Raw genomic sequence first — 18,603 nt, forward strand, 5'->3', positions numbered from 1 at the left:
CAAACACAAAGATACAATAATGAATAAAGGGAAATGAAACACTGTCAATTACCTTACCATATTTTGAGAAAGACACAAATGCCAATACAATTTGTGGCTGCAAGGAAAGATAAGTAATATCTGGAGGCTGTGACTAGAGAAACAACAAAAATGACAACGAAAAAGTATCTTCCTGATTTATATGTTACAGATCGTATAAGCAGTGTGTGCACACACTCACCAGGATTAAATAAATAGAAATAATTGAAAAGATATTTTCCCAAACCTTAAATGTATGCAGTAATGTTTATGAATAATAATGCTATGTGATGATCACTATATCTTTTTGTATTCCTCAGGTGGGAGGGAAGGACAATCCTGCTGTCGACCCCATAATCCACGGCCTGAAGGGTGTGGTCCATCATGGTGAGTGGCAGTCCCAGCACCCAGACATACAGGGAATGATAGTTATTAACCCTTTTTACACAAAGATCCCGCAATACTGTCGTAAAGAAGAGCCGTCATTATGCTGGCTTTGCTTTTGTACACTGAACCTAACAACGCTGGCATAATGCTGCCCCAGTGTGGGATTTTACATAGCATGCCGGCGTTCCAGAAGCAAAAGAGGCGTGACATGTATCACAACAGTGTCGGCGTATTTCCACTGTATGGTACGGCTCAATCCGACTCTGCTCACTTTTGGTACCTCTACTTAGTTTTCCACTGCAGATAGTACCCCCTCAACGTAGGTGGAGCTGATCATCATAGTGACACTATTCTAGCAGTTGGGTAACAACACACGGGAGCATTAATTTGGTCTTGAGAAACTGCAGCTTTCATTCACTGACCTGAAACTGTAACCTACACTGTACATTTACTGCCACATTGACAACTTCACTGCTCACCTTTTTCGCTGCACCGCTCACATTCACCGTCACTCTCTGCCGCTCTCTCTCGCTTAACCACACACTCACTACACACCGTCCTGTCGGCTCACCCTTTGTGCACCTTGAACGGGCTGTGTAAAAGGGGCAAATGATTCATAAGAGAGCTAGGATTTTAAGAGTTTAGATTCTCTGAATGTATATACATTAATCAGGCATTACCACCCAAGCTTTTAGCTTCTTTTAGCTCATTGTTTTAGTTCTCCAGTCCACATGTACTATATGGTTAAGTTCAGCCCTGGTCCTTGATCATCATACTGGAATGGGATGACCCTTCACTTTGATTGTTCAGTCACAGAGCTGCTCATAAAATGTTCACAGGAATAATAATGAAAATATAAACTCACTGGATGTTAGGCAACATTTTTATCAACTTATAATGATGGACAAATGACGTCAGGTGGGTGTAAAGTAACAAAATAGCATGATATATCCACAGCATGAAAGGTCTCTTCCAGTAAAGTCAATACTAGTTCTGCCACTAGGTGCCAGAAGATATATATAGGGGACTACTGTTTTCAGTAGTATTGTTGTACTATAGCTTCTGTCATTAGCCATCTGCCTTTGGTAAATTGTCCTTGACTACCTGCTATTACGCATTCTGTGTTGAAATGTGGACTTGAGTACCTCAGTCCAAAATTCTATTCACTGTATTCCCTGGGATACACACACAGTGATTTTGTCCAGTCAGGTCAGTTTACAGCAGTTGAACTGGAAAGCCTTGATTCAGAATGTTTACTTCATTTACTGTACATCTCAGGAACTGCTGCTGTTGGCTTATCAGGTTCCAGTATTGTGAGGACTTCAGATTCATTCAGTTTAACTAATTCAATTCAGTTTGCAGCTGCATTTATCTGCAAACTATTACAGTAGACAGAATCAGAATCAAGGCTTTCCAAGATGGTGTGACAGGATGGTGTGTAGTGAGTGTTATCAAGACAAAAAAAAATGAAGGACAAAACTACAAAAATGAGACCAAAGTTGTAAAATAAATCTAATCATCTGCTGAGCAGCTTTACATAGGACATCAATCTGCTCATCTGGACTGGTGACTATCAGTTGCAGGAGGCAAAGTGAGGGCCAGGTCCACAACATGGGCAGGGCTTTGGAGTAAGTAAATCAGGACAGTATATGATGCATATGGAGAAAAGTGACACGTGTTATTTTAATTCACAAGGTCACTAGTTGAGGTTATAACATGGATTTGATGTTGTACTCTGCACTATAGAAAAGAAAGATACAAAGATAACTCAAGTGTAAGTGGGACCTTAGTGGGATAAACATCTGATATATAATATGTTATCAAACTTTAAATGCAGGGTACTCTAGCTTTGATTGTACTCCTCATCAAAAAGTCTTAGCCTTTTGCATCATTTAGTGCCTTACATGCAGTATATTCCCACAATAAATCAGGATCTCAGGGAGATTCAGTGCTTTTTTCTTCCTCACATAACAAATTACAAAGATTTAACATTGTTTTTTGTTAGCACTGTATGCCCTCTGTCAAACACAGTTGTCTCCTGCACACAGCCCTGAAGTGCATCCCTGTCATGATCAAAACATTTATCCTAAAGCAATGTTCTGTCTCCCCCCCCCCAAAGGGCCCTGCACGCCTTGCAACAGCAGAACGGCTTCTGAGTGAATTTTGAGAGCTTCGGCATACACAAATAAAACTTTGATAAAAAAAACACCACATGATACTTGCACTTTATCTCCTGCTCAGCTGTCTTGGAAAAACTACTCCGTCTCTATAATTCATCTAACACAAAGACCACTCAAGTTCAATCAAGGTCATGCTCCCATCTTTCCCACTGGGAAAGTGGTTGGCAAATTTGCTCTGTCTTCACCAGTGCTACTCTATGGAGCAGCGGGTGGTTGAATTTTTCACAGTGCTCTCTTGTCTTGTTGCCAGGCTTGTCTGGCGGACACGTACCACAGGTCTGACTCCTCTGTCTTTGTACCTCATGCCTTGTTGCATTTTACATGAAACCTTGCTGGAACAAATGGCCTCTGACTAACTAGCCAGAAAACGGCTCGATCCCTGTGAAATCAGCCCAGTAAAAAGGCTGAGTCTGATTTACATAGCGGACTCATGAAAGGCTTTGGCGGCGAAGAGAGGAGCCCATTGTCTACACAGGTTTTGCAGGAGCTTTGGAGGCAGATGCAAAGACTTATAATGATGTGATGGGATGATGGGAAAGACGAGAGGTGGCGAAGGAGGAGCACAGTGATAGCGCTCTCTTGCTTTCATGCTTTTCATTTTAATGTTGGTTATAGTGAATACTGTAAATTATCTAGCGACTTCTTCATCACTATTGCAGAGATCATCGTCATTACAGTGAAAAAGTTCAAACACACACATCTGGAATACTCACAGGTGTTAGAAAAGAAAGAGTAGATAAAAATCCTCTCACTGTATACAGATGTGGAACGGAACTGCCAAAATCAAACATGAATAAAGAAATAAATATATTACTCAATAAATAAATTAATATTCCATTAAAAATAAAAGACTAAAAATAATATTAAAATTAAAGTAGGCATTCAGTAATTTATAAAATGTGAGACAAACTGATATTTCTGTATTTATTTACATTTGTATTAATTCCCTTATTTATCTACTTTCCCATTTAATTTTCCATTGTATTTATTGTTTCATTTATTTATTCATTTATTTATTTAATATTTTAAATGTATTTATTTATGTATTCATGTATGTATTATTTTCCCTTTGCATTTCCCCCTCATTTCTTTCCCCAAACTTATTTATTTATGTCTTTTCTTTTTACATTTCTTTATGCATTTCTGCTTCATTATGCAAATGAGGGGGGCTGTGTGTCATGGGGTTAACTTTTCACCTATTGGTTGATCGTATAGATTGACTATACATGCTTTGCTGCCAATGGTGGCCACTGAGGGACAGTCGGCTCACAACTATCATACCGAGGAGATGTATAGCTGGCTCCGACCAGGACTCTGATCTGTATCATATTTTATGGAGAAAATATTTCCTGATTTTCCCTCTGATGTCCTCCAGCTGCTCTGCCTCAACTCTCTGTGATTTACGGACTTAACTGATGAACAGAGAGCTTCACTTGCTGCTAATTGTAACGTTAGCTGCCCTCAACTAGTTAGCCCTACAGCTGCGGTCTGATTAACTGACTCTCCCTGGAGTGGGAGCACAGAGCAACAGAAAACCAAAGCACCTGTACTAACGGAATAAACAATGACACTCCCCTGGTGCTCCCAGCTCTGAACTCCCAATCCGGGCAGTCAGCTAATGGGACAGCTAGCAGCACAGCTAAAGTAGCTAACTGATAACAACAAGTAGTTAAAGCCATCTATCCATCAGCAAGCTCCTTTAATCACTGAAAGTTGAAAGCTTTTATTTCCCTGATGGTTTAAGTATCACAACACAAATGTCCATTATTAAAAAAACTCGCCCAACGAGTCCCAGGCTAACTATGGGTCTTCAGCTAATAAGCTAGCTCGCTATTCTCAGTACAAGTCTATCTTGTTTCCAACTTACTCTGAGATCACGTGGGTCCCACAAAATATGACAACTATAGTAGCTTGGAAAATAGTGATATGAGACACAGAATATGAAATTGATACTGTTTATCAGACCACAAATGAGACAAGAACTAGGTTGAAAAAACGATGCACGCTGCCGCAGCGGAGTGTTTCTGGGGACCGGGCCTCACTGATTACTGTACAAAAAGCACACAACTTTTAGAACTTTATTCACTGATTTTGGTGAAACTGGATCATCAGTATGATAGTTGTGAGCCGAATGTCCCTCAATCTCAGTGGTCAGAAGCCACCGTTGTTGCAGAAAGTATCGATTTATACACTCTGATACCGCTCAACCAATAGGTGAAAAGTGAACCCCATGACATCCCGGAGTACACTTCTACATCACTGCAGCAAGGTCACAAGTTAAACCACTGGAGGTCAGCAAAAACAAGAAGGGTGTTAAGTTACTCTTAAGGTTCCGGAAAGATTGTGATGATGGTTTGAGGAAGCCAACAGGAAAATGTTAACATATTTTTTTCTTATGAGGACTTGTTTGGTTTACTAATTAGGCCAAAAAGAGGAGTGCCACCTTACCTTTACAAGTATGACTGTGCTCTTGCGGTTTGCCGGTGTCAGAGACTTCGCTTGTGAATTAGCAGATCTTGCACTCAGCAACTGCAAAACTGTTCATGAGCTTCTAGGGATTTTTCAATTTTACTCTGAGTAGGGTCTCTTTTCTTTCTCTTTTCCCTTCTCCATCAGATTTGACCGATTTAATCAACTTTTTAGCCAAACAAAACAAAAGGTAAGCAGGTAACTGTTAACCACCATAGCAGCCACAGGTAACAAACCGCGTAACGCATTCCTCACAAGATGGCGCCGCCGTCCCAACATGCAACACGGCGTGATGTACCTTCACATTCCTTTAGTATTTAGCTATCATAGTAAAAAGTATGGGCACTGTTATATGTAATAACTGTCCTTTTATTCCAAAAGTTGTAAAGAAAGCAAGGGAAGTATATATAATAAAGACGGGAGGAGGGCGGGAGTGGATGAACCCAGTTAAAGAGTAACCGCCCATATGGGATGCTATAAGAAGAAAAGGGAACGCACCCGTAATGAGGCCGGGATCATTACAATGGTCAACACTACACCTGGCATTCTATTGGTTGGGGGATTTTGACAGGGTTATTGCACAAAAAATCCAAGAACAGAGGAGAAATCTGAGAGCAGACGTTTCACAAGCACACAGAAGCAGTCTGAGCGCAAGGAGAAGAGCTGAAGCTGGAGTGCAGGAAATCTGTGCAAGCTACAATATATCTGAGTGCAAGCACAGTGTGAGCAGATGCAGAGCAAATCTAAGTGAAAGCATTACAAACTCTGAACGAAAATCAATGCCATGCTCTCAAATTAAAAGAACACACTCTTGAATAAAGATAGGAAAATAATCCCATACGTCCATAGCAACTGCCATAGCAACGATCAGAGAATCTTCGTAATAACTAACAAAACTAAGGATCATATTCATTCACTGAACGAAGATTATGAAAATAAAATACACATTTCTAGAAATGTTATCAAATCAGAAACCATAAAATACTGCATTTTCCACTGAGAATAAAAGAAACGTCCACTATTTTGGTTTTCACAAAAAAACATGGCAGTCATGTGACGTGGACACAGACCAATCGAAAAAGAATAGGACAAAAAAACGTTATATTTCAGAATTGAAGGAAAAATAATCAAAACAAAAATTATCCTCACATTGACATAATGCACAGCACAGCTGGAGATTTTTAAGATGCAGTGCAGTGCACGAGAAAGTCTGAAGGAAAGGTGTGCTGACCAAACCACAAACTGTAAATTAATGCTAACTTTGAAAGCCTATCTGTCAGTCCAAAATGATGGTCTTAAAAAATCTTGGCATAACTAACTACCATCATGCCAAAACTGCTCAAATATCCACTAAATTCAAGATAGAGGCTGTGAATAAAATCCTCAAAAATACACCATAAGAAAAGAAAGAGGACAGAGAAATAGATGTGTCTGCCCCAAATTTCTGGAAATCCTATTGAGTAGAGGATGAAAAAGAAGCTTAACATGTGAGCACTGTGCAGTGGCACCACATCAGATCTGATGTGAAAGAGAGAGCTTTGGGATTAAACCCCCACCAGAAAAAGAATGGTAGACATAGACACACTGGTACAGTAGTACATGCAGAGAGAAAAAGAGGGAAATTAACACAGAATTTTTCTTCTTCGAATTCCTATAGAAGTGCCACAGGGTCGACATGGTACCTCAAATCAGAGGAAACCACCATAAGCCATGTACACCCTTTAAAAATGAATTGCCAATCAGGGTCGCAGAGTGCTGAGTCAGTGGAGACTTCGTGCAGTGAGTGAGATAGTGAATTAATGGACTTGTAATTTGTTAAGACAAGGAGGAATGGCTTAATTTCAGCATTGTAACATTAGATCAGCAGGAACACAGACGCTTGAGTAGATAAACAGAGGAAATGACACTGTGCTGACACTGTGGGGTGTGTAAATATACAGTTATATGCAGCACCTAAACAATGGCAACATACCAAAGGCTTCACTCTCTGTCCCTCTATGCACTGTTCTTGTCACATTTCTGTTTCAAGGAAATCTGAACCCAAACAACCATACTCAGAGAAGGAGAGAGGTTAGCAGAAAGCACACTGTTTATTCAATTTAGGGAGTTGAAGGGAAGGGATCCAGTTAATCTGGTGAGGCGTTGTGGTGGTGAGGTCAGAGGGAATGGGTTCATGAGTGGAGGAAGAGACTGACAAGGTGAGGAGGAGCACACAATGGCGATTAGCTTGGCAGGTAATTGGTGATGCGTGTTGTCATACCCAGATGGACACACAGACACACATACAGAGAGGCAGGGAAAAACACAGATAAAACAGGAGAGACATGCCAGATCATGACAGTTCTGTACTGGACATTCTCCAAACACAGACTTCTTAGGCTATAATCCTCTAAAATCTGTCGACATGCAGTGTTGTACTTTGCATGCTCATGTCCCTCTTCTCCCGTTCACTGAACTGCATGTCAGACAGAATCACAGACATGCAGTTTCTTACTAAAACAGATGAAGTCTGTGATGCCGTTGACTTCTGTAGTGGCAATTTCTTTGGAATAAAGAAACACTCAAGGCAATCACTTTTCTTTCTGTAGGTTTACTTCAAGCATGTGCAGACGGAAAAAAGAGCATCAGTTATTTATCCAGTCTTCAGGGTCAGGCTCATCAACCAGGGGAGAAGAGTGTCCCTGAAGTCTGGACATAACAGTCACTAGGATGTTTTGTAGTTCCATGTCATCATTATCAGTGTACTGTTCTCATCACACAGTCCAAACAATCATACACAGATCAAGTATTGACGCCAAACAATTATGTATAGCATCAGTATGTTATTATATCAGAGAGTCCATTTGTTCTTTCCATTACACTTCCTCCCTTTTTAGCATAAAAATCATTTTAAAAAATGCTAATTGAAATAATTAAGGACAAACGTTAAAAGTAGGAAAGGACAAATCAAACAACCAGACAAGTGGAGAAAACCTTTAGTGTCAGAGGAAGAAAAACCCCACATGTACTTATCATTAGCAGTCATTATCATTATAACTGGACGCAAATAGAAATTAACAAAAAAAATGTATCAGACTAAACCAAAGAACTAAGTTATAAAGAATAAGCATGCGTGAATCAACAGAACAACACAACTATTATTATAATTATTATTATTATAACTGTAACCATTAGATAAATAGCTCTAGCAGTAATATGATTTCTTGAGCATTTTATTCTATATTCGCATCATACTTCAAAATCCAGTGTGATTACATGCAATTTTATTTTCCTCAAATCATATCATTGTCAAACGGTGGAATCCATTCAACAGAGCGGGATGTTTCTATTGGCATATTCATATACTGACCCATAGATTAACCCATAGATTGTCATTCTTCCATCCTCCCATAGTCAGCCTTGACCACATGCCCCATCTTCCCACACTCTGGGAGTCTAGGCTTTTCTCCTCATGCAGTAGGTTGTTCAGGTGGGAAACAACATGAGTCATATTGTTTGTGATGTCTGGAATATAGGTGCAGCAATCAGTCCCAATAATATGATAAACTCCTCCTTGACTAGCCAGCATCGAGTCTGGGATGTTGGATTGGTAGTCATGATGGGCCGATGAATCCCTTGCTGGGTTATTTGGCTCATGTTCAAAAACCTTGCTGTGGAGCCGTCGTAGTTGGTGATGCTGATGTTACATAGCTTGAGTGCAGGACCCATGTCTTTCACTGTTCTGTCCTGCAGAGTAACCCCCCGGGTGAATGCCACCATGACTCCTAGGGTCTCTGAGACATTTAATGGCCTGGGTTTCACTGGGATGGAATCCCCCACCCCATGGGGGAGCTGCACACAGGCGTAGCAGCTCTGGTTAGTCACTTTTCTGGCAGTAGTCATGCAGTTTCCTCTCTGCACCCCTTGGAATGGCTTCCTTCAGCTGTTTGTGAATATTAGAAAGCACAGAGGATAAGTTTGCACAATAGCGTAGCATCTCATCCTCACATGGCTAGTATCAGGAAGTTGTCTTTTCACTGGCCCAATACTCAATTTTGCAAGGTGATTGAGCAGAGCTAGTGTGTCTTTTACACAAGCCTCTCTTGTTTTTGAGCAGATCATAAGGTCATCTACACATTGTAGGAGCGCACTTCCTTCTGTCAATTCTAACATTTCCAAATAGTTTTTTAACGCATCGTTAAAGATTCCAGGACTCTGAATACCCTTGGACGAGTCTGGTGAATGTAAAACCTTACCTTCAAAAGAGAACGCAAACCAATACTGGCTGTCAGGATCCACTGGGATGCCGAAAAAGCATTACCCAGGTCAACAACTGAAAACCACTTACTCCCAGGTGGCACCTGTGAGAGTATTGTGTGTGGGTTGGGAACATTGGGTGCTTGTGCATGTACTGCTGCATTTACCGCCTGCAAGTCCTGCACAAATCGCCAATGTTGTGGCTCTCTGGCATCCCGGAGTTTTCGTACGGGGAAAATAGGTGTCCAGACTGGAGATTTTGCACATGGAATAATCACTCCTGCTTTCAAAAGAGAATCAAACACCTGTTTAATACTGTCAACAGCTTCCTTCTTCAAAGGATATTGATTCTGACTGTTCCTGTATGAAAATTTGGTGTGATTACTACAAGCTCAGCATCTTTGATTAATCCTACATCATACTTGTGTTGTGCCCACAAGCAGGATGGTACCTGATTTAGCTCAATTTCTGTGACGTCTTTCACAAAATTATTATTGTCATGACTTATTTCATCATCTGATGTTACCAAACTGACCATTAAAAACTCTGAATCTGGAATGAGCTCAATGCTTCTTACCCCTGTTGCTATAGCTGAAAATCTTTTCCGGAATAAGTTGGTTGTGAAAATCCACACCTGAGTCTGATGTATTTACCAAACCAGCAGCTTCCTCACAACGTATGGTCCAAGGGCCCAAGCATTCCCATGTATCCTGTTTTGCTTTGACCAGGGGGATGTGAAGATATGTGTTAGGGACCTGAAACAAAGCTTTACACAGTGGATCATTGAAAGCTACTGAGACAGTGCATCTTTTATCATTGCAGTACAACCAGGTCAGCTTTAGTATGTTTCTCTCTTTGTCTTGCCTGTACCATGTGTCCTCAAAATGTTTATCAACCCCAAGATGTACATGTGATGTGCAGTGTAACTCTTGTGGTGACTTGATGTATATTCGTGTATAGTTTTCTGGAAAGAGCTTTGACCTCGGTAATCAGAGTGTTATTTACAGAGCCAGCAGTTGTGTGAGGCAGCTTCCATTGATAAGAGTACATCAGCTCCCTGCTACTGTGTTTCACATGTTGTGATGCAGTGTCAGAAATTCCGGCTACAATGATGCCTTCGGGAGTGGAAATCAGGATAATTCCTAATCTTATCATCATATCTCTTCCGATAATATTGATTGGGCATCGTTTAGATAACAAGAATGAATGTTTAAAGTGTTTCTCAATTTCTTCACTGCATGACAACGGTGTGGTATACCTTTCCACCAGGGGTGTTCCTGAAACTCCTACTGTCCTCACATATCTGCCGCTCATCTTTGGAAGGACTGCAAACTCTGACTCTCTGATGACAGAATCAGTCGCACCGGAATCCACAAGAAAAACAATATCTTTTCCAGCAACATTGATTGGGTGTTCAGGCATGCGTTTTTATGCATCATGTCTATATGTCTACACCCCGTCTAGTCAGTCAGCCTGCTCGTGATTCTTGGGGCAATCTTTTGCCCAATGTCCCATTTTGCCACATTTGAAACAAGTCTCACTCCTTCCTCGTCCTCTTCCCCTTCCTCCACGTACTCGTTGGCCTTGGCCCGGCCTCTGTTCTGATTATCATACGCCCTCAGCTGCGCCATCTGTAATTTGTCCGTCAGCTGCGTACTTTTCTTCCTTTGCTCATCATTGAGGAATTTTTCTGCATGGATAGTGTGTCTCTCTATGGTCTCCAGGTTACCATACTCCCAGGTCACACAGTCGCGTTTCACCATGTCTGCAATCTCAGGGTGGATGCCATTGATGAAACGGTCAAGTAGACGTACTTCCCAGGGGGTGATTGTATTATTACCCCCCATAGCTTCAGGCTTTTTCAGTCCGGTGTGTGTATTATGGATCTCTGTGAGCCTGGCCAAATACTCTACTACAGTCTCACCATCTTTTTGTTTGCAGGCTGTTATCTTTCCCAAATCCATTCTCAGGGGAAAGAGAGTCTTTATTTTGTCTGGGTATATTGAGGTCGCACTTGGTGGCTGTGCCTCTGCTGGTGCTGCTGCTGTAGCTGCTGCTGTTTGTTGTTGAGGCTGACTTCCTCTGACGGGGGCCGAGTCCAGGTCCAGATCCAGCTTGACACACTGTGGGACATACTGAGACACAGGTGTTTGGTGGATATTTATTTTTTTATCCCTGATATGTGCTTCTTGTTGCCAACAAGCATAAGCCTTCCAGTCTGCTTTAAATTGCGTATTTCTTTTCTTTTGAGTGACTTGTTCTTTCTCTTCTAATTTGCCTCTTAATATCTCTATCTGTCTGAGTGTTACAGAACAGATAGGTAGGGGACACCGAGATGGATACAGAAAGTTCTTTATTTAGATGACAGCCCAAGAGTATTAGTTTATAGTAATGGAAGTCCGTAGGAGGGAAGATTCACTGGAGACAGGAGAAACGTTGGAGACGGGGAGATCGCTGGAGACAAGGAGATCCCTGGAGACAGGGACAGGTGAGAAGTTGGGGACCTCGGGCGAATGGCCCGGGGGCTTGACAGGTTCGGAGCTGAACTCATGCGGTCTGTGATGAAGTTCAACCCCATCTGGAGGCCTGGTGGAATGCCTGTGGTACAGGTGGAAGGTCACCGGAGACCGGCGGTACCCTCTGGAGGTTGTCGGTGAAGACGGAGAATCACAGGAGACCGGTGGCGAAGACGAAGCCCGGGAGCCTCTGGAGGCCTGAGGTGGCGGCAGAAATCTTCTGGAGGTCTGCGGCAAAGGCGTGAACCCTCTGGAGGCCTGCGGGGACCCTCAGGGACCTGGCGGGGGCGAGGAGCCCCTGCAGTTCGGCAGAGAGTCTGGGGGCGAGGAGCTGCTGCCCTCCTGCAGTGGGTGCTGACATTGGGACTGGTGGCGGCTGCGGCGCTGGGAATGCAGGCGGAGGCAGCCGTGGCGCTTGGACTGGAGGTGGCCGTGGCACTGGGACGGAAGGCGGTGGCAGCGGTGGAGCTGAGGCTGGAGGTGGTGGCAGAGCTAAGGCTGGAGGCGTCGACGGGGCGGCGGAGCACCAGTGCAGGCAAATCGTGAATTAGCAGGGTTGAAATTAGCTGGTAGAGGTGCAGGCTGAGGACTGGCTGACAAATCCAGGACTGGGGTGCCAAACGCTTTCCTGAGGTGTGCTGCGAAATGGTGAAAAGATTGAGTGACAGCCTCATCTCGCAACCAGATGTCTGCTGCCAGTCCGTCAAGCCAGGAAACCAAGTAGGCCACCTTGGATCGCTCGGTGGGGTACTGGTTTGGATTCAAGCTGAAGACCAGGGCACACCGCAACAGAAATCCCTCGCAGTCCTCTGTTGGCCCTGAGAAGGTCTGTAGTTGGTTTATCAAGCTGATAGCCAGAGGGGTTGAAGGAGTGTCTGAGGAAGTGCTGGTGGGAATGACTGGTGGTGGATGGGTGAGGAGATATCGCCGGATAACATCCTCCAGGTCTGGGAAGGGGTCATCGGAGCTCAGGGCTGTCATCCTTTAGGTAACGGTCCAACCTTAGTAGGGGAAACCCAGGACACCAAGATGGATACAGATTCATACACATTCTTTATTTAGATGACAGCCCGAGAGTATTAGTTTATAGTAATGGAAGTCCATAGGAGGGAAGATTCACTGGAGACAGGAGAAACGCTGGAGACAGGGAGATTACTGGAGATAGGGAGATCGCTGGAGACAGGGAGATCACTGGAGACAGGGAGAATAAGTGTTATGCCGAGCAACATGTAGTGTCCTAGTCAATAACGAGGTCAGACATACAGTGGTGTGAAAAAGTGTTTGCCCCCTTCCTGATTTCTTATTTTTTTTGCAAGTTTGTCACCCTTAAATGTTTCAGATCATCAAACAAATTTAAATATCAGTCAAAGATAACACAAGTAAACACAAAATGCAGTTTTTAAATGAAGGTTGTTATTATTAAGGGAAAACAAAATCCAAACCTACATGGCGGTGGTGTGAAAAAGTGATTGCCCCCTAAACCTAATAACTGGTTGGGCCACCCTTAGCAGCAACAACTGCAATCAAGCTTGCAATGAGTCTTTTACAGCGCTGTGAAGGAATTTTGGCCCACGCATCTTTGCAGAATTGTTGTAATTCAGCCACATTGGAGGGTTTTCGAGCATGAACTGCCTTTTTAAGGTCATGCCACAGCATCTCAATAGGATTCAGGTCAGGCCTTTAACTGGGCCACTCCAAAGTCTTCATTTTGTTCTTTTTCAGCCATTCAGAGGTGGACTTGCTGGTGTGTTTTGGATCATTGTCCTACTGCAGAACTGAAGTTTGCTTCAGCTTGAGGTCACGAACAGATGGCCAGACATTGTCCTTCAGGAGTTTTTGGTAGACCGCAGAATTCATGGTTCCATTTATCACAGCAAGTCTTCCAGAACCTGGAAGCTAATACGCCAATGCTGGGAGTATCGTTTATGACCATAAAGCACTCAAATTAATTCAAACATTATTGTCTAAGGCTTTACAATAGGAACACACAATAAAGGAACAATAAAAACACCACATAAAATCCTAATAAATCTACACAATCAATCTCAACATTTATCATCTATTGATAAGACTGGATAGGAAGTCACTAGCTCAGTGTCTTGCAGTAAAAATCCACTTATCAAAATACAAAGCTCTCATCCAGGCATGAAATGCCACCTCATTTCATGTGCAAATGATGCAATCAAATTACAGTGCAGATAAATGAGTCCCTGGTTCTTTTAATCTTTAAACTGCCCTCGACCACTCCAGTGCGTCACTGTCCCTGTATGACTTTTCTGAGACCCATTTCTCCACAAAGCAGCACTGTTCATGGTAACCCAGAGGCAAACAAAAACCTGATTCATTCTGACACCAGCGCTTATTTTAGGCTGCTATCAGGGACTGTTTGATATAGGATATTGATCATTTTCAGCCATGCATGAAAATGTGATGCCCTCCCAAAAAGGTCAAATTGAAAAACTATATATTGTTTTAATAATAATTTTCACGCTATTTGTATTTAGTATGTGTTATCATCAAACTGTTATCAACAGATTGTGTTCCCAAAGTCTTTTCACTGACTTACTCTTTTGCTTGAAATTGTGAACACAATATGAAAGCTTTCTAAGGATGCAGGCGTGTTTTAATTACTGATCTTTAATGTAGAATGGTAATTGTAATTATTCTAATATTAATGACATGGTTATAATTGATTAAGAAGGGCCCACATTCCCTTCCTTCCTTATGATGATGATAGCCAACAGCCCATCTTATGCTGATCATTCTTTCAATATTATAAGTCAATCAAGAGAAACTTGTATTCGGAAGAAGAAACAATCAATGAGGAGATTTGATTCTTCCAGCAAGTTGATGAGAATGAAACTGAACAACTAAAACACTTGGTTTAAGTTGGGGAATGATTGTGGTCACAGTTAAAAAAAATATTTAGAGTCAATAACCATGCTAGCGTCTCTTTCAGGCTGTACTTAGACACAGCACAAATTTTAACTGAATTTCGAGAAAACCGGCAAAAGAAAATGCAAATGAATGTGTTTCTATCCACCGTTATGCGATCATTTGGTTCGTCAAGCTAAACAGCTGGTGGCGCTAATTTTCGGGTGCCATTAAACCATTGCAGATGAGAGGGTGCAACAAGATGATTGTAGCAGAATCGTGCTACCGTGAGTTTCCTTGGCCCTGAGACACACGCTGAGACCACGTTTTCCGGCAATAGTCTTTATTTATTTCTTTTTCTCCACACACAATTTTTCCTTCATGCATCAGCTGTTACTCCGACCGCCTCTGCTTCTTCTTCTTTGTCCAGAAAAGCCAGCCTCCCTGGCTGGCTGTTGTCTCCCTCAGGTCCAGCATGCTACTGTATTTAGGGAGAGCATAGTTAATTCACTGGTTTCAGCTATGCCAATTACCTCTCCCTGATGCTGCTCACCTGAGCCACTCCACCACCTCTCCCTCTGCAGCTGCCAGCTACCCATACCCACCACAATGATGAAATTAAATGAGCACCAGGCAAACCTCAAATGGTGAAAACAATGTAGAAAACATGATGGAAATATGGCATTTATGTTTGTTTCATGTATTAATTTGAGGAATCTTACAGTCTCCACATCACTCCACACATCTGATTTTTTTCATTTGCCTCTATTTTTCATCTTTTCAGTGGAGCAGAAACTTCAGAAACTACATTACATTTTGCTTTTATTGATAAACCAACTTTTCTACCTCAGCCAAACGTGAAAACTTAGCAATAGTTTGAGATTTTTTCCAGTTTTGGATGGAAACCCACTTAATGCTATCATGATGTGTAGTAAAAAGTTTAAAAAGTTTACCATGTTTTATCATCTTACTGAGCTGTACAATTGGTTCTGGTACTGATGTCAGATTTAGGTCTGAGATCATAAATCACATAGGTCATAATTGTTTGTGTGAAATGGTTCTTAGATGAAAAATATTTTGGTCTTATTAAACATTTTAAAACAATATTTTAAACAAAATTCAGAAATGGCTGGCTAACACTGGTTAGAGTTTTTCAGTATTTCAGGGCAAGTCTCCAGCCCTGTTGGTAACCTCAGTGGTTATTTTGCTTTATCTCAAGCTGTCAAACCAGGCGTGGGCACAATATTTAAAAACAGATTCAATAAAACTGTGATTTAAAAAGTCATCATGTTACCAGACATGTTAATGACGTTCATTTTCTGCAAGAAAAGCAAACCCTCAGGTTGGCTGCATACTGGCTGCATCTGTATTTGCCTTCAAACAACAATCTGCTCTTCTTCAACTGTCTGCCAATTCAATTTCCTTCCCTTGTATTAAAGGGACTTTGGAAACCCATTGTAATCTTTAAACTGCCATGTCTTTAAGCTCCTTAAAGAAGAACACAAAGATATTAACAACATATGCACTCATTTTCCCATTCTGGCTATGAACCTGCTCCACTCAGATACACTAAATACACTGATGCAAATACTACACAGACCAGTCTCCACCCTGGCCTGTATGCCAGCTGGCTTAGCTGTAACACATTATCAACTTGTTTCAGAATACATGTTTTTATCAACATTTTCATCTGGAGGGAAGTGGATGCCACCAGCATGAACTCATTTCCCTCCCTGGGGATGCTCTCTGTGGGGATGGGAACAACATTTTTGTGTTTCCAGAAGCTAAGCACTCTGTGTGATGCCTTCCATCAGGCTATATGTTATGCTGGGTTTCTCAGTATCACATGGAAATGTTTACACTAGTGAAGGAGAAACAAGACTTTCTGAACCAGCGATCACTTCTGGAGATCACTATTTCATCACTAATGTGAAATAAAATCTTGAAACAATGTTTTCTCTCTACATCTGCTGGTCAAATGAGTGTAAAAGCAACAGGAACACCAAAATGAATAACCAAAGTTAGAGGTATAAGACATATTGTATTTGTATGCTTCTGCCTCACTCAGTTTGTAAATGAAACATTTTTGTATTAAAGTTGTGTTATAAATTGATGAGTAGTACTTCTGTGATTAAAGGATTAGATTAAAGAGTGTTTCATAGGATTTATTGTTGAAGAAGAAAATTGTGTTTTGGAATTCAAAGGGTTTCATTTTTGCTGAGAACATTTCTTGGTGCACAAACAAACACTGATCATCATTGATGAGATGTTATTGCAGTGGGACAGAGGCTACCCACAAGTGCTATATTTTGCAAGATTGTACTGAACAACCTGAAAATGCTAACAGACCTCGCTCTTTTGTTGCTCCCTTCTTTTCTTTAAATTATAATCTAACACTCTCGGAATATCACAAAACTCCACCTGTCTCTTTCCTGCTTGACAACTGCCACAGATTTGACCTTTTTCATTCACTTTGACCATAGATGGAACATGAAATGGTTGATTGAAGACCAGTCCACACCCATCCAATCAATCTCTTAGTATGAACCTAAAGGTGCGGTCACATTACACTTCGGTCCTGTGAATATTCACTCTCCCATGCATTTCACTACAAACCACAGCATCACTTTCACACACTGTTTACAGTTTGTGATGGCTCTGCTCAATATTAATTTGTGACACACATCAAAACAGTGACATCATGTAGTTATTCTGGCCTGAGTGAGGAGCAATTGTGGCTAATATGAGTGTGCATTAAGTTATGGCAACTGTTTTGAGATGAGTAGTTGCTGTATGTTTGATATAGACTCATTTGGGAGATTGTCCTCACCCGATCTCCTACATTGGGGTATTTTAACCATGACCAAGAGTTTTTCCTAACCTTAACCAAGTAGACTGTGAAAGTTCACTCTTGACCTCAACTCAAGGGTGACTTGCTAGCTTGTTCCAGAGATTTCAGTTGCATCTTGAAGTCTTTCTCAGTGGATGGAATTTGGTCAGTTGCCATGGAGATACTTTAGGTGTCATTAGGTAACCTAAGTATGGAACTTCGGTCATGTGTGTCAGGAATGAACTTTCACACTCTACTGTTGAAAGGAGACTGGTTGCAAAATGTGATCTCAGATGTGGTTGAAAGCTCCAGAAAAAGCTAGCGAATCGAACTTGAGTTAATGTTGTTTGTTTGTTGTTGTTGCATTTTGGAAGGCAGTGACAAGCTGTGCTGTCATGCAGATTGGGCTGCTGGATCAGAAATCTCTCATATGGGTCATTTAGATACCTGTTTTGTCATTTAGGTTGGAGGACAAGTTGCACTACAGTCAAACCAAAAGTGGCATTAAATAACCAAAACTGCAATAATCTTCCAAACACTACAATGTAATGAAGCTTTGCCTCTGAAACCATGTGATTTGGCCACTTAGATATGCAACTTGAATCTCTAAAGTTTTTGCCACAAATGTTCCAAAGTGCTAACAAGCTGGACCAAGACATGTCACAAGTGTAGATCAATATCGGCACCAAATATCAGTCACACACATTGACCGTCCTTGAGTGCCTCCAATATGTGACTTTGTGCTAAGTTTGTGTGCTTTTCCCTTGCTGTGCAAGGAAATATTAAGACTTGAGTGAGTAAATGAGGAAGCTAATGGACGATTAGATGACTGGACAGCTGTTCTGAGGCCTCACAGGAGGATTGGAGCTTAAAATACTCGCCATGTGATTGCAGCCTCATGCTGCTCTTACTAATGTTAGACTTTTCTGGGCCCTTCTCCATCGTTGCTACTGCTGGTCTTGGTGGAACTCACAGGCCGTCACTGCACGAGCTGCCTCGCCATGCTAAATCTTCATCCTTTTCCTCTTTCAAGCGCTGTATCCTTGCATGCGGCGCAGAATGTATGCAACAGCGAGAGAGTTTGTGTCTTCTG

The 18,603-nt window shown here is 41.8% G+C and overlaps 1 protein-coding gene across 4 annotated transcripts in view; it reads left to right on the plus strand.

Annotated features, from left to right (window-relative positions):
* Nucleotides 1-18,603, plus strand: part of LOC122883490 (receptor-type tyrosine-protein phosphatase gamma-like) — a 577,119-nt gene that overhangs the window by 449,206 nt on the left and 109,310 nt on the right. For all 4 annotated transcript variants that reach the window (XM_044212273.1, XM_044212264.1, XM_044212251.1 and 1 more), the window contains exon 6: nt 339-405. In XM_044212273.1, coding sequence (XP_044068208.1) covers nt 339-405 — 67 coding nt within the window. The remainder of the gene's footprint in view (nt 1-338; nt 406-18,603) is intronic.

Source organism: Siniperca chuatsi, linkage group LG2 (genome assembly GCF_020085105.1).
Source record: "Siniperca chuatsi isolate FFG_IHB_CAS linkage group LG2, ASM2008510v1, whole genome shotgun sequence".
NCBI classification, from domain to species: Eukaryota; Metazoa; Chordata; class Actinopteri; order Centrarchiformes; family Sinipercidae; genus Siniperca; species Siniperca chuatsi.